Below are 24,553 nucleotides of genomic sequence, written 5' to 3'. Positions count from 1 at the left end.
AACAACCGTCTTGGATATCCCCGATGTAAACAAACCGCCCACTTGTACAGTATCAGAATGCCGAAGATGGCAGCGCGCTGCCCAAACTACTGTACCTTAACAAAGCAGGGGTTTGGTTGGAGCAGTGGCGTGCAAGAAACTTGCACGGTTCATGTTTCACCCGCAGATGCCAGCAGGCACTAGGACCGTCAGCAGCAGCGAGGTACAACTCTATATTTTTACCCCAAAATAAGGGAAATCACGATGAGAAGAAGTAATGTTGCCGGTGGCTGGAAATGATACAAAGAGAAGGGCTTTGTAACATGTCATGAATTGATACTGTCCTGTCGAGGTTTGCGCCACCACGTGGTGCTTCTGCGGGGAGGGAAATTGCAACATTGTTCAGTTTCGTCTAAGTTACAAAGAGAAACACTCTGGGTAGAGTGAATGAAACAACCAGAGCCAGATGGGGTCCCAGGATCAACCCGCAACACGTGAGTGCAACCTTTCGCGCAGCACACCCACATTGACCAGAACATCGGGTTAGAACAACCAATCTTCTCTTTCTATCTTCCGTCCTTCAGATGAGGCACAAACACTCAGCCATATTTTTTCCCTCTCCCTTTCTTGTTTGGACCCCGATTTAATTATTGCCCGAACTGTTTAAACTACATTCTGACATTCACCCCAACGATTTTGCTCCTGAACACGTTGACTTGGCCACCGTAATTTAAAAATCAGTAGCATTTTTTTTGTCTTACTGTTCGAGGCGAGATGCTGGGTTGGTCTGGGACGAGTGCGCAGGCGTTTTTCCACGCCGAGAAACCCAGGCTGAGTCTGTGATGTGGCCAGCAATAATATTCTCTCAAGTCTGGCTTAGTACACGTTACTCTGCAGGATTTCTCACCGTTGGAATACATTTGTTGTAAATGGAATTCCAAATAGTTAAAGAACAGTCGGATGTTAATGTAAATCATTGCATTTAAACAATTCAGAAACTTGAGATAGGTTGGCTACATTTTGTATTGTTTAATGTTGAATTAATAAACAGTGCAGCTTAACATGAATTGTACTTTGTAGAAGTTCCAATATCATGAAGCAGACTGAACGTTAAGATTTCCACGCTCAAAGGATGATTCAGTAAATAGTTACGTTTTTGTTTGAAGGAATGCACCCTATGTGGATATGGCATCTTATGGCTGAGGTGAATGATAATCATCAGATGGCCCCGTGGGGCTTATTCCTGGAGTTCTCCCATTTTCCTTGACGTATTCAGTATCGTCATGAGTTTGAATTTACTACCTGATTTGAGTAATAAAGAATGCTTCCTATTTCTGCCGTTAAAATCTTGCATTTAATTAGACATCCGGAACTGGTCGGTTTTTTTTATATAAAACAGGAAGCACAGCAGCCAATTAATGAAGAGCAGTTTATCCCAGACTAAAATGATCCGTTTCCCAGTCATGTCGAGTCGATAAATGCTGACTTGAGCACCGGATTGAATCGCCTTGCAGTTTTGAACTCATGCAATATGAATTCTTACATCATACTGAGAAAGTTCATGGGATCTGAATCTAACATCTTGTCAGGTAGATGTAACCTCTTGCTATTGCAATGTTAGCACTTGAGCCTATGGAGTGGGAGTGAATCGCAGAGCTGTTACACATGGAGCCATCACTTCGGGGTTGGAGTGCAGTCATGTGCTTCTGTACAATGGTGTAGCATCTCTCGTTCCTGACTGCTAATGTGTTATCTCCCCTGTTGTGTGAGAGAGCTGAATGTGCGTGTCTGCGTGCGTGTATGCCAGAGAGAGAGAGAGTGTGTGTGAGTGTGGTCATGTGTTGATGTGTTGCGTGTAATTGTGAGCATGCTTTGGTGTGAGTGTAAGTGTGTGCAGGTGTGTGTGTGTGTGTGTCTCCATGGGCTCAAGATTGATTCATCATGGTGATCTCACCAGAATTATGAACTGATATCGAGCCACTGCGCATTTATATCGAAATGCAGGAGAGCCACTCGGGAATGGAAAGTGATGGAAAATCGAGAAGAGTGGATGTATTAAGAGAAATACTTTATGTTCAATTCACATCACTGGTAAATAGGGCGAACTATTATTTGGACAAGGAGAAATTTCAAAATTCAGAGGTGCTAAGGGACTTGGGAGTCCTTGTGCGAGATTCTTTAAAGGTTAACCTCCAGGTAGGTTGAGTAGGTGGGAAAGAAGGCAAATGCAATGCTGGCACTCATCTGGAGGAATAGAATATAAGAGCAGGGATGTGATGTTGAGGCACTGGTGAGGCTTCACTTGGAGTGTGGGAGCTCCTTATTGACGAAAGGATGCGCTGGTATTAAAAAGTTACAAGAATGATTTCAGGAATAAATGGATTAGTGTATGAGGAATGTTTGATGGCTCTTGGACTGTGCTCCTTAGAGATCAGAAGAATGAGGATCTTGAAAGGCCTGGACAAAGTAGATGTAGTAAACTTGTTTCCCACAGTGGGGTGTCCAGGAGAGGATGGCACAACTTTGGGATTGAAGGCTGCCCACTTAAAACAGAGATAAAAAGGAATTTCTTTAGCCAGAGAGTGGTGAACCTCTGGAATTTGCTGCCATGGGTGGCTGTGGAGGCCAGATTGTTGGGTATATTTAAGGCAGAGATCGATAATTATCTGAATAGTCAGGGTATCAAAGATTATAGAGAGAAGGCAGGGGAGTGGGGCTGAGTGGGAGAGTAGATCAACTTATGATGGAATGGTGGAGAAGACTCGACGGGCCAAATAGCCCACTGCTTCTGTGTTTTATAGTCTTGTAATAAAACCAGGTCAATGTCTATCTTTAATTGTTTTTGAGAAAGTATTGGTGATCTGGCATCATGAACTGCTATAATCTAGACTATGAGAGTATGCCTACAGTGCGGTTATAGAGGGAGTTTTCAGGATGGTGAAGAAATCCTTTCCAATCAGCATGATGTGGGATTTAGACATGTCATGTCATTGGTGACATAGAACCATAGAACATTGCAGCACAGAAACAGGCCCCTTCGGCTCTTTTGCCTAATCCCACTGATGTACACTCAGTCCACTTCCCTCCGTGTACCTGTCCAAATTCTTCTTAAATGTTATAATTGAGCCTATATTCATCACTTAAGTTGGCAATTTGTTCACCACTCCCTGTGTGAAGAAGTTTCCCCTCATATTTCCCCCTAAACTTTTCCCCTTTCACCCTGAACACATCCTCTGGTTTTATCTCACCTACCCTCGGAGGAAAAAGCTGACCTACATTTACTCTGTCTATCCCCCCTTATAATTTTAAACACCTCTATCAAATCTCCCCTCATTTTATGCTCCAGGGATTAAAGTCCTAACCTGTTTAACCTTTCCCAGTAACTCAGTTCCTGATGTCCAGGCAACATCCTAGTAAATATTTGCTGCACGCTTTCAATCTTATTGACGTCCTTTCTGTAGTTAGGTGACAAAAACTGCACACAATACTCCAAATTTGGCCTCACCAAAGTCTTACCATAATATCCCAACTCCTGTACTCAATACTTTAATTGATGAAGGCCAATATGCTAAAAGCTCTCTTTACAACCCTATCCACCTGTGACACCACTTTCAGGGAATTATGTATCTGTAATCTCAAATCCCTCTGCTCTACCGCACTCCTCATGTGCCTTCTCTCCTTGCCCTACTGGGAGATCATTTCAGAGAAGCCTTGGTGAGTTGCTGTAGTGCATTTTATAGCTACCACATGTCAGTGGTGGGTATGTGCTTAGAGTAGATTGGGTACAAATGAAGTGAGCTGCTTTACTCCAGGTGCTGATTAATTTTATGTGCAGATTAAGCTCAGTGGAATTTATTCTACTCCATTCTTGTCTTGAGTCTTTGTTACTGTTGAAAAGATTCTGCAGAGCCGGGATGTAAGTACTTAACTCTTGGATTCTCAGCTTCTGGCCTGTTCTCATTGTTACTTTATTTATGGATTGTCCAATTAGGTTTCTAGTCAATGGTGAACACTAGTAATGAAACCACATCCTCTGTCTCCTACCCAGTACCAGAATTCAGTTGCTAATCCTGTTGCATGTGCTTTGGTCATAAACGCAGGTCTGTTGGCCCATCAAGTCCACATCAAGCACCCATTTACACTAATCTCACATTACTCTCTTTATTGTCCCCACATTCCTCACAACTCTCCCAGATTTTACCGCTCACGAGCACGTTCGGGATAGTTTATGGTGGCCAGTTAACCTACATTATTAGGATGTGTGGGCATACTAAAGCCCTGGGGTGGGGATGGTGGGGCGCAGGAGGGTGGGAGGGTAACGACAGTCGGAACCAAAGATCAGGACTGAACCGAAGTCTCTGGCCCTGTGAGACAGCAACTCTACTCACTCTGCCCCTGTAGGGTTTAGAATCAAGCAGTTTTAGTGTGAATTAATAATAACAGTTGCAACCTATGATTTACAGTGTGCACATGCCAATGTGCAATTGTGGAAGAGAACAGTGTGAGTACATACATAGCAGTAAATTCACCAATTTGCATGGCCAGAAGCACTTTTTGTTGTGTAAAGTTGAGTGCCCTGCCTTCCTTCTCAGGTAGATGTTAAAAGCAAATTCTGCTGCTGTTCTAGATCATCTGTTCTCAATGGTGGCCGCAGCACATTTAAATAATACCTTGATACTTTAATGAAGGGCTCAAGTCCAAAACGTTGGTTATGCATCATTATTATTGCCATATAAAGTAATGCATCTCCTATAGATGCTGAAAAGACCAGCTGAGTTCCTCCAGCATTTTGGTGATTTTACACTATCTGACCTGCTGAGTTTCTCCAGCATTGTGTTTTTACTTCAGTCACAGAGCCTGCAGACTTTCACATTTTACTCCTCTCATTTAAGTAAAAACCTTGTTTACTTTTCACCTCATGTAACATTAATATTTTTGGTTTTTTATGTAGTCGGCAGGAGAGAAGTACGGAAGAAACAAAAACTTCACAGGGAAGGGGTTCCATAAACTTTGAGCAGAATCCTAGGGGAGGCACAGTTAAAATAAAAAGGTTGAGAATGGCTGAAAAGACCAACTTCAACCAGCGCCTGCAGATTTTTGTGTTTTACAGGTTGAGAATGGCTGTTCAAGATGAATACCATTACCATGTACCATGAAAACAGATGAATTATCAAACCAGACATAACGAGTGGTGGGGGGGAACACTATGAAAGAAAGAGTTGGACCATAGTACAAAAATCTGTCAAGAGCCTGAGAGCTACTGGACAAAATAAATGTTTTTGAATCTAGAGGTGCCGAATTGTAGGCTTCTGTACCTTTTCTGTGAAAGTAACAGTGAAAAGAGAGCATGGCCAGGGTGATGAAGGACAGGGTGGCATGGCTGGTGTAGCAGTTAGTGCAATGGTATTACAGCACCAGTGACCTGGATTCAAGCATGTTGCTGTCTGTAGGAGTTTGTACTGTTTGCCCTGTGTTCATGCCCCTTGAATTAGTAGCATTGACATGAATTGACTTTAGCCTTAACACCCCCTCCCCCCCCCTCCCCCCACCTCTTTATGAGGCCCAACCTTCTTACTGCCTGTTGTCTCCTTGGCCCATGGTTCAAGAGAAAATAAAAGAAGAAAATCTATTTCTCCAGTGCATTTCATTGGCTCAGTATACCAGAAAGAAGTTAAGTTCTTCTGAAGTGCAGCCACTGAACAGAAACTGTGGTGTAGGAAAATGGACCGAGTTGTGCATAACAAGATCTCACAAATAGCAATTTGATAATGACTATATAATCAGTTTCAACCATGCCAATTAAGGAATTAGTATTGACACTAGGACGCTGAAGATAATTCTCCAGCTCCACTTCAAGAATTGTCCTGAGTTCTTTACATCCACCTAAGGGAGCAGATTTATACAGAGAGCTGGTAGAAAGAAATAACTAACCCTTATTCTGTATCATTCTCAAGTTGCCCAAATGAGATGCACAGTCAATGGAGAAATGTAGGTAACACTGCAGCCCCTGAGGATACATCACAGAAATAGCAATGTGATAATGTCCAGTTAATCGTGCTCCAGTGAGGATAGAACTGAGGGATAAACATTGGTCAGGATGCCAGGAGGATTATCATCTCTCTTTTAAATGGTTCGACTCCAGGCAATTTTTAATGCAGTTAGAGAGATTAGAATAAAGAGCTGGAGATCAGAATAAACCTTGTTAGAATTCCCATCTCTCCAACAACCTAACTCGTCATGGTTCTATCTCCATTATTTTAGTTTCTACTATATCTTAAAGTCCAAAAGACATTGTAGGCTATTTATAGATGCATACAGTTCTACAGAATGAGAAAATCCTTTGGCCCAATCTATTCCCATTTGCCAAAGTTTTGCCCATATCACTCTTTGTTAAAGTCAACCCATGCTATAATAAAAAAAAAAACAGCAGAATCAATCAAACATACAACAGTTTCTTTATTTAACCTTGGTAATGCTAGCAGGAGTGAGGGGTTTAGTAATTCGGTCTCTACACTAAACCCTACTCAAAGCATCAGAGTGTTCATCATACTTTTACACATCTTTGGGTCCCTTACAAGTTTCATACAAGTTTCACACACCTGATAATTTTGTGTTGACAATAATGTTCCCTGGTGGTGTTGGCAAATGGCTGGAAATGTCAGGGTATTCTTTTCTCAAGGCGTATTGACATTCTTGTGGCGTTAGTTACTATCACACTACAGCATAATGAATGTCAGGTCACTCGTCTGAGCGCTACTGGTACCATGAACCCAGTACTACGTGTTGCATGGTCAGGTGGTTGGCAACTAAACCGGCTCCCCCACTAGGCTTGCGTGGTGCAGAGGGTGGCTAGACACTCTGCAGGATGAAAAACAAGACCTGTCAAAAGGCGGATGAACCCTCTCCTACATGGTCAATGGCCATGTAGCAAACACATGGCCTGAAGCACGGAAAGGGCATCCCTTAGTGGGCAAAGGAGTTAAGGGTTATGGGAATAAGGCTGGAAAGGGGTACTGATGGTAGTGATCAGCCATGATCTGTAAAATGGCGGTGCTGGCTCGACGGGCCGAAGGGCCTACTCCAGCTCCTATTGTCTATTGTCTATTGTCTATTGTCTTGCATCGAAGCTTGGTCTGGCCATTCACTCCAACAGAGCTTTCCCCATCCGTCTGGATCCAGGAGGGGATGTCAAGAGGGTGGGTCTGGACCTGTGCAACCCCCTACTCGCCTCAATCCATTCACGCACACATTGTTCCTTTCTGAGGAGTGGGGTATCTTCATATCAAACTCCACAAACTGACTGAAAGGAACCATCATCATCGTATGGGATGGACAGCCAGAAACAGCACAGAGAAGGTCATGTTTAGAAGGAAATTATATTCCCACCATTTTACAAGCAGCTACTGTGTTTTCTCACCTGATTCATTAATCTTTGTTAAGCATATTTGTTGAACTTATTCTTTCACATCTTTACCTCCCTGATAGATATACCTGTGCCTGTCTAAATGCTTTTGCCTGATAGATGTACCTGTACCTATCGAAATGCTTTTTGAATGTGACATTTATCCCTATTTCTAGCACTTCTTCTGGCAGTTCATTCCATATACCCACCACCCTCTGTGTGAGGGAGATGCTACTCAGGACCCTTTTTAATCTTTCTCCTCTTACCTTAATTCTCTGTCCACTAGTTTTGGATTCCTCTATTGTGGGGAAACGACTATGATTATTTACCTTATTTATACCCCACATGATTTTATGGGTTAACTTGCTGGGTGGCAATTTCATTGGTTGAGTAGCATATCAGTTACAAACTTCACCGATATTTATTGTAATGGACAGTATGATTAAACTAGAGAAATGATAGTGGCAGACGAGGTTGCAGAATCCACTTCGGCTGGTTGCTGCAGAGAAAGGGGATCGGGGGTCAATCCACAGGCCCAGAAGAGTGAAAGAGAGGATCACTGTGGACTCCCTCCCCACCATTCCCTAACTATTGACGTGATCTGCCAGGATCATTGTCTGAAGAGGGCGTGCAAAATCATTGAGGACCTCTCCCACCCTGCACACAGGATCTTTCAGCTGCTCCCATCGAGAAAGAGATCGGAGCCAGCACCCTCAGGCTGAGGAGCAGCTTTTTCCCACGGGCAGTGAGAATACTGAACGACTAAAGGAACTGCTTCCAGTGACCATCTGACATATTTACAAAACAATACTTCATTATATTTGTCATGCATATAATAAATATATATATATATATATATATATATATATTATATATATATATTGTTTGTCTCAGTCTGTATGTATGTTATGTCTGGTTGTGTGTCTGCGTGTTTTGCACCGAGGACTGAAGAATGCTGTTTGAGCTGCTCCCATTGAGAGAGAGAGATACAGGAGTATCAGAGCCAGCACCACCAGTCTGAGGATCAGCTTCCTCCCACGGGCTGTGACAGTGCAGAATAACCAAAGGAACCGTTCACACTAACTCTCTGAGACTTTCATATTTACTAGATAATATTTGTATATATGAATACTTGTCTTGCGGATGTATTATTTGTCTTATGTGTGATATGTCTGCTTTGTCGGACTGTATTTGTACAATCAGATGACAATAAACAACTTGAAAATTAGCATTTAAACCAATGCTGTTGGATTATCTTGAGTAGATTGGGTTAAAGTGCTGAACGTAACATTTTTGCTGTGACTTTCCTTACTCTCGTGCATATTTTTTCAGTTGCCTGCTCTGTGCACTAAGCCTTATTTTGGAACAGTATTTGACCTTGGACAGATGCCTGCATCCTGATATTGTCAGTTAATCCTTTTCTTATGCTGTTCATAGCTGAGAGATTTGAGAGGCAGCATGGTTAGTGTATCAGCTAGCGCAACGCTGTTACAATCCCAACGACTGGGGTTCAAATCCAGCGCTGTCTGAAAGGAGTTTCCATTTTTTCCCCGTGTCTGTGTGGGTTTCCTCCCACCCTTCAAAAACTGTCAGGTGTAATTAGGTGGCATGGGCTCGTGGGCTGAAAGAACCAGTAACATGCTGTAAATCTAAATTTTAAAAAAATGTCAATTGGTTCAGCTTGAAATGCGCAAGGCTTTTAAATAAATCATCAACTCTACTGGGACTGATTATCAGCTAATGTCGCAAACTGCTGTCCAAGATTTACTATTTAGAATTGATTTGCATAAAGTTTTTGAGAGAATACTTCATAGTTTTTTTTTAAATTAAATGTTTAGTCAGTTGTTTTCTACAACTTGGATGTAATACTTGACCACAACTTCAGTGAAGATGTTCTTTGGTTCTGCAGACAAATTTATCATCAACAAATATTTGCTGCACACTTCATTAAACTCAGACCCATACCAAATTCAAGTGCTTGTGAATGAAATGATTAGGACTTGGACTAGTGAGGATTTAAATGGGAAGTTTTTATAGGTTGGCATGACACGATGGGAATAAGTAATGTTCATTCTTTCTCTGGTTAAATCACAGCTACGTCCAGCACAAAGTGTTGGAGAAAGGGACGTTTCAGACTGAGGTCTTGAAACAAATATCCAAGTTTCCTCAACTAATCATTCGTCACCCCCATCTGGTTCTACCCAATCACCTATCAGCCTCTCTCCCATCCTCCAACCATGCTCCTATATCCGGCTCTACTGCTTTCCTTCTCACTCTTGATGTAGGGTCTTTATGCAAGGCATCGACTTGTACCTTTGCCTCCACAGATGCTGCTTGACAACTTTCTTCCAGCAATCTTTTTTTTGTTCTAAACTTCAGCACCTGGGGTCTCTTCTCATCTCTCAGAGAGTGACTGGTACCTGAGATGGCCAGTGAGGCAAAGTAGTGGAAGTAAATAGACTTAAAAAAGCAACATGATACTGAGACAAAGGCTCTGCAGGTTTCTTTGAAATATATTGTCAATAAATTATTTCTTTGAAATATATTGGCCCTTCGAGCCCATACAGTTAATCAATTAGATAATTGCGGTTTCTGTGAATGTTTTAGTTGTATACCGAACATTGGTAAGTGACTGTAATTTAGTAATGTGTAAATATCATTCTGTTCGAGTTGTACCACATGAAGCCAGCAGGATTTATTATAGTGTCACTCAACAGCCCATGTCTGAATGCAGGGTTGGCGCCAGAACTAATGTTAGAGGGGGTCATTGGAATGTTAGAGGTGGGCACATTCCAGTGCTCGGCAACTCGCTCGGTGGGGAGGAAGTTGCTCTCAACTAAAAAATGTGCCAGTGGTGGCTGGGGGTGGGGGGGGTCTGCTGTCAGATGCATGGGAGCTACCTGTGCTGACGAATGCGGCTGGGGTTGGGTAGAGAGTCACTACCATGCATCATTTTAGACCCTATTGACGCACGGTAATGATGCGTTCGAGGGCAGGGCTGATGTGATGGCCGCGACTGGGGGGGGGGGGGGGGGGAGGGGAGGCACAGCACCTCATAAGGGGGTCCATATCCGTGAATGCGCCAACCGTGTCTGAATGTTTTCTTGGGAAGCCTCACTTGCTGAGGAGTTGTGTATGGAATTATATGTTGTTCAATAACACTGGACAACAAACTTTTTTGGATGTATTTTATGGATTTAGGGCTGCTGATCAAGAAAATCACTTTAAAACTTTCCTATCATGTACTGCTTTTTAGATATAATATATTTTTGTGATTTTTCTGTCATTTTTAATATGTTTCAAGCATAAAAAAAACCATAGAAATGCAGCGCATCATTGAAAATTAATTTTCTGCATTCCCTGTTGATCTTGGTGCAGTCAGTGATGAACATGGTGAAAGGTTTCACCAGGACATTGCAACCATAGAAAAGGGGTATCAGGGCAACGGGAATCCATCAATGCTAGCTGACTATTGTTGGACGCTGACACGAGAGGCATCAGATGTTGAGTACAAATGAAAATCAGTGGCAAAGCATTTTTAGGTCAGTTGAACTAACTCAATGTGTCAGTATCATTATGTGATTAAACATGCTAAATTCAATAAAAGTTAATGTTTCTCCAACTTCCTGCATCATACAGCAAATCTGAAATTGTTTCTGTGTTTAGCTAGAAGTTGTCTAACATAATACCCAATTTTTTTCAGGAAGCAAACCTTTTGAAAAAAATTGTTGTCCTGTGTTAATCAATGATGGCAGGGAGTGCAGGTCATTATAGCCGACAAAACGAGGGCGAACACCATAGATGGCTGTGATGCTTCACGACCCGATGAGTTGAACACCACCTATGCCCGCTTTGAGAAGAAGAACCAAGCAGTGCTACTAGAATCCCTGAAAAGGCTGAGGACCCTGTGATATCTGTCTCTAAGGATGACATCAGAACATCATTCAAGAGGGTAAACCCTCGCAAGGCATCAGGCCCTGATGGCGTACCTGGCAGGGTACTGAAAATCTGCACCAGAGTGTTCATGGACATTTTCAACCATTCAATGCTGCAGGCAGAGGTCCCCACCTGCATCCCAGTACCTAAGAAGAGTAGTGTGAGCTGCCTCAATGACCACCACCCAGGAGCACTAACTTCTACTGTGATGAAATGCTTTGAGAGGCTGGTCATGGCTAGAATTAACACGTATCTAAGCAAAGATGTGGACTCACTGCAATTTGCCTATCGTCACATATCACTCCACAGCAGATGCAATATCGCTGGCTCTCCACTCAGCTTTGGATCACCTCGAAAACAGCAATTCATACATATGATGACTCTTCATAGTCTACAGCTCAGCCTTCGATACCATTATTCCCTCAGTGCTGGTGAAGAAGCTACAAGCTGTAGGCCCCTGTACCTCCTTTTGCAACTGGATCCTTGACTTTCTCATCAGAAGACCAGTCAGTACGAATTGGAAATAACATCTCCTCCTCACTGATCATCAACACAGGAGCACCCATGACTGTGTGGCCAGGCACAATTCCAATGCTATCTCCATATTTTCTGATGACACCACAGTTATTGGCAGAATCACAAGTGGCAATGAGGAAGCGTACAGGGAGGGAGATAGATCAGCTTGTTGAATGATGTAATGACAGCAACCTTGTGCTCCAGGTCAGCAAAACCAAGGAGATGATTGTGGACTTCAGGAGGAAGTCAGGGGAACATGACCCAGTCTTCATCAAGGGTTCAGTAGTGGAGAGGGTCAAGAACTTCAAATTCTTGGGTGTCAACGTCTCCGAGGATCTGCCCTGAAGCCTGCACATTGATGCAATCACAAAGAAGGCTCGCCAGAGACTATACTTTGTGAGGTGCCCGAGGAGATTGGGTATGTCACCGAAAAATCTCGTAAACTTCTATAGGTGTACTATAGAGAGTATTCTGGTTGGTTGCATCACTGCCTGGTATTGGAGGCACTAACTCTCAGGACAAGAATAAACTCCAGAGGGTTGTTAACTCGGCCTGTGGCATCACAGGCACCAAACTCAATCCATTGAGGCAGTGTCTTAAAAAAGGAGCCTCTATCCAGGCTATGCCCTCTTCACTCTGCTACCATTGGGGGGAAAAGGCACAGGAGCCTAAAGACAAGTATTCAATGGCACAAGGACAGCTTCTTCCCCACTGCCATCAGATTCCTGAATAATCAATGAATCAAGGACCCTGCCTTACTTTTTGTGCACTATTATTTTTCTTTTACTTATAGTAATGTTGTAAGATGGTTATAATATGAATGTTTTCGCTAAGATGCTGGCAAAACACAGAATTTCATGACTAGTTCATGACAGTAAATTCTGATTCTGATAACCCTAATCTTCCACCAGGAGGAACGCCATGGATGAGTCAACTGACCATCAGACACTATCCTGAAGAATTCCTGCAGCACTGTTCTGAGATTGAACTGACCAAGCTCTGACAACCGAAACAAATGTTCTTCCTATCAAGACATTTTACATCCCAAATGCCCAAAGCTCCATCTCACTGAGCAGTAAAAACTGGTCAAGGATGGAGAGATTGTCGGTGCCCACTGAAGAAAATACTTTGAAGCCTGGTGTTTTAGCAATGAGATAGTTGTGATTTGGGAAAGGGAATCACAAAGGCACTAATCTAGAGATCTTTGATCCTTTGAGGGCTGGGCTCTGCAGATTGTTGATGATCTGTGCATAATCTATTTACTGGTAAAGTAATTGTTTCTACAGTAGAAGTCTAAATATCTGGATGCCAGAAATCTGGACCACCTGAGAACCCGGACTTTTCAAAAAATCTCTTAAATTTAGCGGGCTTACGTGTCCGTGCAAGCATGCGTAAGTGCCACAGATGTACAGCAGCAACAGGCAACCAAGCTTGTTGACTTTATTTTTCTTTAAAACTGCTTGTATTTGCCAATGAATAAATTATCTAAATTTACCTGTTCATCTCTTTATTCCTCCTTAAAGTTGAATTTTAAAAGTACTGCCCATGAATCTGGAAAAGCCAAAAATCCGGACCAACCCAATCCCTGAGCAGTCCGGATTTTCAGACATCAACTGTACTGGGGGCACACTGCAGAGGCTGGAATATTGAGCAAATAGCCAACTGGTGGAGGAACTCGGTGGGTCATGCAGCCTCTGCGGAGGCAAAGGGGACGTCGACGCATTGGGCTGAGACCCTGCGTCGGGACTGAGAGGGAAGATGGACAATTGGGGAGGGGTGAGGCAGGAGCTGGCTGGTGATGGGTGGTGGTGAGGAGGTGACGAGAAGATGGAGCCAGATGTGGGAGGGAAGGGAAGGGTGGAGCTGACAACAAAGGTTAGAAGTGGGGACAGCAAAGGACTGCAGATTATGCAATCTGAAAAGGAAGGAAGGTAGTTGTCCATCATGACTGTTCTGAGCCTTTGAACCACATCTCCAATTAATTTCACATCCTGCTGTTTATTTTCAGTGCTGCCACATTTTTCTTTTCAAGTTTGATGATGTCTCAGCAACTCTGGCTTGGTGAGAGGAAGAATTCCTGAACTATACACTGGAAAGAAAAACATAAGCACCTCAGTTCTAATCTATTCTATAATTCCTTTAGAGAGGTGATTCTCAACCTTTTTCTTTCCACTCACATGCCACCTTAGCTAATCCCTTGCTAATCACAGAGCACCTATGGCATAGGGATTACTTAAGGTGGGATGTGAGTGGAAAGAAAAAGTTTGAAAACCACTGCTTTAGTGCAATGGCTCATAACCGGTTTCTCTCCACGGACCTCCCAGAGTATTCCTGTGCCTACCTCTGACCACCTTTAATAAGCGTAATGACTACTTTTTGGGGAAGAAGAGAGGCAGTGATGACCTCAAGCCCCTTTCCAGACCATTTTTGTTTCAGTGTGAACATTTTTTGGAAAACTCTTATAATTTTTGGTCATCAAATTTGCAACCTTGTTTTGCACCCCTGGGGATTGGTAGATGCCTGACAAGTGAATTTTCTGGTTGCTTGAGAATGCTTGTTGCTTGATTGGCGAATTAAGGCTGAGGGCACCAATTTTAAACTTTCGTATTTTTTTTTTTACCCTATTTTCTGCAATTTTTTTTGTTGCTGGTTGCTTGAATTCCAGATAATGGGGATTTTGCAGTATTTGTTTATTATATTAGTAATATTTATTTATCATTACTTTGATGTCAATCATACTGGCACCCAAGAAGAGAGCAGTGACCTGCCTTATTGACTTTCAACCAGTAGCACTTACATCAACAGTGAAGAAGTGTTTTGAAAGACTGGTGATGAGGCAGATCAGATTTTGTCTGAGCAGTGACATGGATCTGTTCCAGTTTACCTATCGTAGAAACAGGTCTACAGCAGATGCCATCTCACTGAGTCTACACAAAGCCCTGGAACACCTGGACAGTAAAGATGCATTCATCAAGATGCTTTATCAACTACAGTTCGGTCTTTAACACCGTCATCTCCTCAAAATTAATCAGCACATTCCAAGACCCTGGAGTCAACACCCCACTGTATGATTGGATCATGGATTTCAGACCACAATCAGTGAGGATTGGTAAGAACTTCTCCATAATCTCTATCTGTACTGGAGCACCACTGGGCTATGTTCTTAGCCCCCTGCTCCACTCACTTTACACCTATGACGGTGTGGCTCGGTATGATAACACCATCTACAAATTTGCTGATGATACCACGGTAGTGGGTTGTATAAAGAAAGGTGATTGAGTCAGCATACAGGAGGGAGATTGAAAACTTGGCTGAATGGAGCACCAACAATAACCTTGCACTCAATGTCACCAAAACAAAGGACCTGATTGTATACCTCTGGTTTTCCCTTCCTAAAGTCAACAATCTGGTGCTCATTGGGGGAATCAGAGGTGGAGATGGTGAGCAAATTTAAGTTCTTGGGAATCTTTATCTTGGAGGATCTTTACTGGACTGGTCACACTAATGGCATCATTGTTATGGGCCCAGAGGACCCTAAAACCTGGTGGCAAAAGAAATTCATCAAGACAAATGGTTACTTAAACAAAAGTAGTTTTTAATTTTCTTTAAACATAAAAACAGGATCAAACTTTAACTTATTACTATTAGCTTAACCTAACTTAACTCCCGTCTAATTCTAAGTGCACGTGTATGTAAAGTGTATAAGTTCAACAAAGTTCTTTGATTCATGGTCCAATCTCATTTCTCACTCCTCCTAGTTCACCGGTATCAGGCAATTCTTATACTGTGCATAGATTTTAACATTTATGAATTTTCACCAAGTTCTGGTACTTAAAAATAATTGGTTACTGCTCTGGAAGGTTCTAGTTGGTTTCAGTGAGAGATTCGTTGCTCATTAGGCACACACAAACTGATTCCCTCCGATCAGCCACTTCAGTGTCTTGCCGAAGAAACTTGCCCCATCGAGATTTTCCAAATAATAACCTCATCTTCTGCAGGTCACCACAGAGTTCCTTTTGTTTCCCTTATTTCAGGTGAAGCACTCTAGCCAGCCATTTCCTCTTATATGGACCATAAGGGTTTTGAACAGGGTGAACTCAGAACTCACAACCCGTCTTCAAAATGGGGTTTCAACAAGCTGCACAAACCCGTTCTCTCTCGTTCTCTCTCGTTCTCTCTCGTTCTCTCTCGTTCTCTCTCGTTCTCTCTCGTTCTCTCTCGTTCTCTCTCGTTCTCTCTCGTTCTCTCTCGTTCTCTCTCGTTCTCTCTCGTTCTCTCTCGTTCTCTCTCGTTCTCTCTCGTTCTCTCTCGTTCTCTCTCGTTCTCTCTCGTTCTCTCTCGTTCTCTCTCGTTCTCTCTCGTTCTCTCTCGTTCTCTCTCGTTCTCTCTCGTTCTCTCTCGTTCTCTCTCGTTCTCTCTCGTTCTCTCTCGTTCTCTCTCGTTCTCTCTCGTTCTCTCTCGTTCTCTCTCGTTCTCTCTCGTTCTCTCTCGTTCTCTCTCGTTCTCTCTCGTTCTCTCTCGTTCTCTCTCGTTCTGAGGCTGAGAGAAAACCTGTTTGACTCTCTCTCCTTGCAAAACCACATGACCCTCTTAGAACAGCCAACTGCACTCAGACAGCCTGTGGCTCCAAACCTAATCCTCCGAGTTCTTTCATCTGTTGATTTTCAAAACAACAATCCATTAGTGAAGTCTCTATAGGCACTCCCCAAAGCTTTTGCAAAGGCACTTGGAGTCAGACTGTCTGGCTTGAGCAGAGCTCCAGTATTTAAAATGAGATCTGTTTGGAAGTGTTTGTATGTGACTACACTAACAAACCTGCCACAATTTATCTCCCAAAAAAAATCTATATATAATATAAAACACAACATAATCTGTCACATCTGGCATTTTAAATGATTTGTTTTGCGAAGTGTTTTTTGTGACCTACACTACTCCCACAATCTATTTCCTTCAAAAATAATCTATGTAAAATATGATATAATCTGTCACACCATGAAGAAAGCATGTCAGCACCTCTACTTCCTCAGGAGTTTGGGGAGGTTTGGTATGACATCAGAAACCCTGGCAAATTTCTACAGATGTGTGATGGAAAGTGTGCTGACCGGCTGCATCACAATCTAGTATGGGAATATCAATAACCCTGAACATAAAACCTTCTAAAAGGTAGTGAACACAGCCCAGAGCACCACAGGCAAAACCCTACCCACCAATGAGTACATCTACAGGGAACGTTGCCATTGGAGAGCAGCAGCAATTATCAAGGATCCACACCACACAGCACATGCTCTGTTCCCACTGCTGCCATCAGGAAAGAGGTATAGATGACACAGGTCTCGCGCCACCAGGTTCAGGAACAGCTGCTCCCCCTCTACCATCAGACTCCTCAACAACAAACTCAATCAGGAACTCATTTAAGGACTCTTATTTCTGCACTTTATTGATTTTTTTTCTATCTGTATTGCACAGTTTGTTTTCATTCGTTAACTGTTTACAGTTCTTTGTTTTTTAATGTTAAATTTAGACATATAACACAGTAACAGGCCATTTTGGCCCATGAGTTCGTGCCGCTCAATTTACACCCAATTAACCTACACCCACAGAACATTTCCATATAACCATATAACCATTTACAGCACAGAACAGGCCAGTTCGGCCCTACTAGTCCATGCCGTAACAAATCCCCACCCTCCTAGTCCCACTGACCAGCACCCGGTCCATACCCCTCCAGTCCTCTCCTATCCATGTAACTATCCAGTCTTTCCTTAAATGTAACCAATGATCCCGCCTCGACCACGTCTGTCGGAAGCTCATTCCACATCCCCACCACCCTTTGCGTAAAGAAATTTCCCCTCACGTTCCCCTTATAATTTTCCCCCTTCAATCTTAAACCATGCCCTCTAGTTTGAATCTCCCCCACTCTTAATTGAAAAAGCCTATCCACGTTAACTCCGTCTGTCCCTTTTAAAATCTTAAACACCTCTATCAAGTCCCCTCTCAATCTTCTACGCTCCAGAGAAAAAAGCCCCAGTCTGCACAACCTTTCCCTGTAACTCAAACCTTGAAATCCTGTCAACATTCTCGTGAACCTTCTCTGCACTCTCTCTTTCAAATGGTGGGAGGGAACCAGAGCCCTGAGAAAATCTACACAGACACAGGGACAAAGTACAAACTCCTTACAGACCGTGTGGGATTCGAGCTCCGGTCCCGATCGCTGCCACTGTAAAGGTGTTGCGCTCACCGCTACGCTAATCGTGCCACCCCACCTTATTATTTCCTGTTTTAAGCTTTGTTCTACCTTTTGATATGTTTACATAGGGGGTTCTCTTAGGGGTCAATTGTTGTTTACCGGTATTTCCTGTGGTCCGGCTATGGCCAAATCCTGACGTTGCCGGATTACAGAGGTACAATCTGTACTGTATTATTCGTTATGCACTCAATGTATGCTCTGTATATATACATGACGCTCTGTAAGGTCACAGACCTTGTGTGAGGCCAGTGATTAGGAAAATGTTTATTGACTGTCCTGAATATATAAGGGACTCACAAGAGACTACAAAAGCTAGAATGTGGAGCAACAAACAATCTGCTGGAGGAACTCTGACTTGAGCAACTTCAATGAGAGAAAAAGAATGGTCAATGTTTCGGGTCAGACTCATTCTTTTTCTCCCACTGATACTGCTTGACCTGCTGATTGTTTTTTTGCTCATGACTATGGGACAGCACAGTTGGTGCAGCAGTTAGCGCCAGCGATCGAGACTGGGGTTCAAATCCCGCGCTGTCTGTAAAGAGTTTGTACGTTCTCCTTGTGTCTGCGGTGGTTTCCTGTGGGGGCTCCAGTTTCCTCCCACTGTTGAAAATGTACAGGAGGTTGTAAGTCAATTGGGTGTTATTGGGCAGCATGGACTCATGGACCAAAAAGACCTGTTACAGTGCTGTATGTCTAAATTTTTTAAAAAAATCTAAATTTTAAAAGAATATATTAAACAGATATCCTTTAGATGTAGCCAATGCTTTGTGAATCGACTCCTTCAGAAAAAATTGACAGAGGAGAGGATGCAAAAGTAGAATTCTCAAAGCACTCCATTGGGACCATATCAATACTCTCCGTACAGTGGGTCAGTGTAGGACAGTTGAGCAAGCAAAAAGAAGATGGAGGGGCTCAGCAGGTCAGTCAGCGTCCACAGAGAGGTGGATAGTCAATGTTTTAGGTTCAGTCCCTTTGCTTGAGAGAGGACCCTGATCTGAAATGTTGACTCTCCATGCATCTGCCTGACCCGCTGAGTCCTCAGAGCAGGTTAAAATTTATTATTGAATTATTATGGAGGATTCTGTTCGATCGCCTTTAGAGTTTAAGTGAGAATTTAAATTTGAAGTGAGAAGAGTTAGAGAATACAATCAAAGGAACATGCAAGTGCTGTGATAGGATCATCAGGTCAGGCTGTGTGAGTGGAAAGGGAAATGCTGAATGAACATAACAGATGGACTACCTCATCTTGTTCAAACTTATAATACCCTATGGGGGCGTGAGAAGGTCGATTTTGAAAAATTTGCATGAGTGGGTAAGGGGATGTAGTTACAAGGTGGGAGAGGTGGTGGGGCTGTCACCTAAAATTTCTTCTCCCCATGGGTAGTGTATCTCTGGAATCCTCTATGGAGGCAGGATGTTTGGAAGTATTTAAAGGGGAAGTCCATACGTTTTTTAAAAGAGAAGAGAATTTAATTGTCATGTGGAACAGATGTAGAAGGTGGGGAGGGTGGTTGGAGGTGCTGAGCTGTGAGATAAATTAGCCATGCTCCTATTGAATAGTGGGGCATGCTTGAGGGGCAAAGGGAATTAATTCTATTCCTATTTTCTTGAGTTCTTATGCAGGAGCACTGGCTAGCTCTGACCCAAACAGAGCAGGTGTTCTACCCAAAAATGTTGAATTCAATATTAAAACTGGAAGCCTGCAAAATGGAATACGAGGTGTTGTTTTAAGCTTATATTGGTCCTTGTGATGTAAAGGGAGTGATTAGTGGACTTTGAAGAGCTGACCAGGGAGTCATACAGCATGGAAGCTGGCCTCTTGGCCTAATTTGCCCACTTTCTCGCTGTACTCTCGAAGTGCCTTACTCTGCTGCACTTGAGTATGGATAGACTTGCTGAATAAGTTGCAAAACAAACTTTTTCAATGTACCTCAACACAAGTGACAGTAAATGTAAACTTGAACTTGACATCCTCATTGTCTACCTGGGCTGGACCTGTTGTTGCAAGTGTTGTAATTGTACCGACCGCTACCCTTTTCCTGCCAGCTCGTTCCACGCACCTATCATCCTCTGCTGGAATGTTGCTCCACAATCCCTTTTAAATCTTTTCCTCCCAGTTAAAACCTATATGCTCTTGTTTTACACTCTCCTACCCTGGGGAAAAAGACTGTGATCAATCACCTTTCGTATGCCCCTCATGATTTTACCTCTCTGGTGAGATGGCCCCTCAGCCTTGTGCGCACAAGGGAATAAAAGCCCAGCCTTCCCTTATGACTCCAGACCCAGTAAAATCTTTTCTGCTCCCTTTCTTGTTGAATGACATCCTTCCTGTAGTGTAAATATTCCAATAGAACTGGGATGGAAATCATCCCTTTGGAATACTGAAAGGGAGTGGTTGACATCAGATCAATCAATCATCAATGACGCCCTTTGTTTCTCGTTCTTCACAAAATTCCAAACACTGTTGGCCCCATAGATTCTGCCCCCTCCTCTTGCTCCTTTCTCGTGACTGCTGAGAAATTTCTGCTGTTCTAACTCCCGTCTCTGAAACTCCTTCGCAGCCTTGCTTCCTTCCCCTCCGCTTGGCTCTGTCAGCCTCCGATTTCTCCGAGGGTCAGCATCGTTCCATTTCCTTCTCCATCAGAACACGTGTCAAATCGGTTATGTTCTGCCATCACTTCAACAGTCTGATGTTTCAGTAAGTGAGAAATGACTCACTGTAAATTCAGAACTAGAAAGTAAAAGTGTAACCGAAATTAATTCAGTGTGACTGAAACTGCAGTCAGTCTCAAAGCTTGAAGTGAATGACGTTCAGCTTGTGTATATACAAAAGCACATAGGTCGTAGGATTTGGACAACAATATTATTCAGTTTAATACAGATTGATCATCAAATTGATGGCAAGGATGAATATTTTGAATTTTGGGATAAGATTTTAATGTCAAGAAAACATCTGCTTCAAAGGTCTATTTTAAATCATTCTATATAGAAAGAGAAACTTGGCAAGGTCAGGCAAAGGTCTGGAACCTTGCCAATCATGATTAACCTTTATGCTACTAAAGAATTTTGTATTTAACTTCAGAAATCTTGATCTTGCGGCTCAAAATATTGGTTCTGGAAAGTAGTGGAGGAAATCCGACAAGGTAGCAACAAGTTGTTAAGAAGGCCAAACATCAATTTTAACTTGCAGAAGTGCTGGGGGAACTCAGCAGGTCTTACAGCGTCCAGAGGAGGTAAAGATCTATTACTGATACTTCGATGATGTATCTTTACCTCCTCTGGACACTGTGAGGCCTGTTGAGTTCCCCCAGCACTTCTGTGTTTTTACTACCATTGCAGTGTCTTCAGACTTTCGTGTTTCTCATGAATTTTAACTTGTAAAAAGTTGGTAGTAATAGCCGGCAGAAGATTGAGGAGTGGGTCAAGAGGGTGAGGTGGAGAAGAGAGTTCAATTGACAGGGTAGAATACTCTAGAGCCCTTCTCAACCCTTTTTTTTTTCACCTATCATCTCCACCCACCCCCCCCCCCCCCACTCCCCAGGACTCTGCTTAAAGTTTATGGGTGCCCTTCCTTGTGAAGCAATCATTTTGGTTTCTTCTGTACTTCTCTCCTACTGATAAATATTTGTTACATGAGGCGAAAAGAAAACAAGGCTTTTACTTAAATGTGCTGTGGCCCCCAAAAGCCCCCCACCACCCTCCCTCCCCCCACTCTGAGAATGGCTAGTCTAAGTAATATCAAAATCGTCTTGTTCATTGGGATGATATTAAATGTCTCTCCAGCCTCATTTCAAGAATATGTGCATGAAGCTGTGAAATCTTCCCTGGAGCACATCACTGGAATGGAAAGGGCGTGATCCAAATAAAGCAGATTTACCTTTCATTTCAGTCCTGGAAAAGGAAGAGTTAAAAGCAGAAGTCAGAATTGTGAGCCTAGATTCGGTTTGAATCTAGGAGTACATTAGTCAAGGAGAGCTGCAGACCAGGGGTGTCGAGTTTAAAATGGGACTTGAAGTGTACGTAGCAAGTGCAGCTGCCGTCTCTCAGTGACACCGGTTTGACCCTGATGTCTGGTGCTATCTGTGTTGAGTTTGTAAGTTCTCCCTATGTCTGCATGGGGTTCCTCTGGCTGCTCTGGTTTCCTCCCACATTACAAAGACATGCAGATAGGCAGGTTGATTGGCTCTTCTAAATTGCCCCTTGTGTGTAGTAGTGGCAGAATGTGAGGAGTGGCTGGGAATGTGGGCAGAGTATAATCAATGCCGAAGAGCCTGTTTCCTTTGTGTACGGCTCTCTAAATCGACATAAAGTCTCCATCCGCTCTCTCAGATGGAAGTAAATGATCCCATGGGCAGGGACAGGGTGTTGGTTCTGGTCACCACACATACCTCCTGAAACAGCGTTAAAATAGATGATCTGGTACTTATCATCTTGCTTACGATTGAGGTTTGCAGTGAGTAAATTGTATGTTGCATTTCCTAGGAGAATAAATTGGTCAGACTAGGTTGGCACCCACTGTGCTTAAAGCAGTTAAAGTGAACTTGATTGAAATGTGTAAGGTTCTGAGAGGTCTTGTGAGAATAAATGCAGACAGGATATTTCCTTCTGGGGATTCTAGAACTCGGTGCCACTGTTTTATATAAGAAAATAATAGAAGCAGGAACCTGCTATGTAGCCATCGAGCCTGCTCTGCCATTTTGTGAGATCATGGCTGATCTGATCGGGGACTCAGCTCCACTAACCCACCTGTTCCCTTTAACCCTTAATTGCCCTATTTTTCAAGTCTCTCTGTGTATGAAGCAGCCACGATTGGGTCCACTGGCAAAGGATTCCACAGATTCTCTACTAGGTGGTAGAAGCTATTCCTCCTCGTCCCTGTCTTAAATAGTCCCCGAATCTTGAGGCGATGTCCCCTAGTTCTCATCAGAGCTCTTATAAAATAAAGATTTGCCGATGCAAAAAAAAAATAGTGGGGTCAATTTATTTTTCTTTCAATATGTCCTTAAAGGGCAGATAAAGCAGGATATTTGAATATTCTGTGTTTAAGGCAGTGGTAGATAGATTCTTGATGAGCAAGAGGTGAAATATTACTGGGGAGGTGGGGTGGTGCTGGCTGAAAAGTAGTCCGCCACGAACTTCAGTGGGTCTTTCTTCTGTCCCTAATTTAATTTGAGGCTTCAAAAGTACACCATTGAGTAAGACATTATCGGGTATCCTAAAAGTGTGAATTTTCTACAAAAATGCAGAGCCCATTTTCTACTTGAATAAATGGGAAAATTACACTGGACAACTTTTTTTTCCCCCCTAAAAGGTTTGCTTCCTAAGTAATAAATTGTGGATTATGATAGACAACTTCAAGCTAAACCCAAAGATAATTTCAGGTTCACTGCATCACGTAGGAAGTTGGAGAAATATTGAATGAGCTTTTATTGAATTTAACATAATGATGCTGACACATTGCATTTGTTCAACTGATCTAAAAATATTTTGCCGCTGATTTTAGTTTGCACTCAGCATCTGATGCCTCTTGCGTCAGTGACCAACAATAGTCGGCTGGCATTGATGGATTCCAGTTGCCCTGAACCCGCTTTTCCATGGTCACAATGTCCTGGTGAAACCTTTCTCCATGTATGACACTGACTGCACCAAGATCAGCAGGGAAGACGTCCAAATGCAAATACAGAAAAGGAATTTTCACTCCCATGCTGCACTTCGTGGTCTTGTATGCTTGAAATAGGCTTAAAATATGGCGGAAAATCACAAAAATAAGTTTTTTTTGAAAAAGGTACACGATAGGAAACTTTTAAGGTGATTATCGTGATCAGCAGCCCAACACCCAAAAGTGTTCAGGAAGCCAAATCTTTGTTGTCTGGTATTATTTATTTTATTTTGCAATTGACAGTTTCTCAATGACTGCCTACTATGGATTCTTACAACTTTGAAGAAGATATCAGTATTCTAACACATGAAGGACTACGCGATGAAGAGGACTGCATTGATAGCCCCAACACTGAGCTCACAGGGGAGGAACATTCTGCTTCTCATTTTGCACTTATAACTGCATACAACGATATCAAGCAAAGGCTGATTGGGATGGAAAGAGACAACTCCACTTTGAAGAGGAAACTCAGGCAGTACGACCTCAAGGTAAATCTTGGCATCAAATTTTGTTCTTTGTGAAGCTGAGATGTGTCCTATCTTGGTAAAAGACTTTGGCTGGAATTTGGGCTGTGTATTAAAACGTGTGGTTCTCTATGTGAGACTGTAGGGTAGTGGGATTCCAGGATCTAAGGTGCTTGGGGCATTGAGCATCCCAGCTGCTTATCTCCACGATGACAGGAGAACGTAAAGCGGAACTGCCCCCTTCAAATGGTATGGGTGCCATTTACCATAGGTGCTTTGTGGTTAGTAAGGGATTACTTAAGGTGGTATGTGAAAATGGTTGAGAACCACTGGGGTAAGTGATGGAAACA

At 42.8% G+C, this 24,553-nt stretch overlaps 1 protein-coding gene across 3 annotated transcripts in view; it reads left to right on the top strand.

The window, feature by feature from the left end:
* Positions 1-24,553, top strand: part of tbkbp1 (TBK1 binding protein 1) — a 130,893-nt gene continuing 106,340 nt past the window's right edge. The window contains exons 1-2 of one of the 3 annotated variants that reach the window (XM_069906864.1): positions 1-202; positions 23,983-24,227. In XM_069906864.1, the coding sequence (XP_069762965.1) occupies positions 24,003-24,227 (225 nt within the window). In that variant the 5' untranslated portion in view covers positions 1-202; positions 23,983-24,002. Of the gene's footprint in view, positions 203-336; positions 474-1,464; positions 1,569-23,982; positions 24,228-24,553 lie in introns of those variants that run through there. The other 2 variants (XM_069906863.1, XM_069906865.1) reach the window with 2 other exon arrangements.

The sequence above is a fragment of the Narcine bancroftii genome, chromosome 12, assembly GCF_036971445.1.
Source record: "Narcine bancroftii isolate sNarBan1 chromosome 12, sNarBan1.hap1, whole genome shotgun sequence".
In the NCBI taxonomy this organism is placed as follows: Eukaryota; Metazoa; Chordata; class Chondrichthyes; order Torpediniformes; family Narcinidae; genus Narcine; species Narcine bancroftii.
This window is presented reverse-complemented; position numbering and strand designations above follow the sequence as displayed.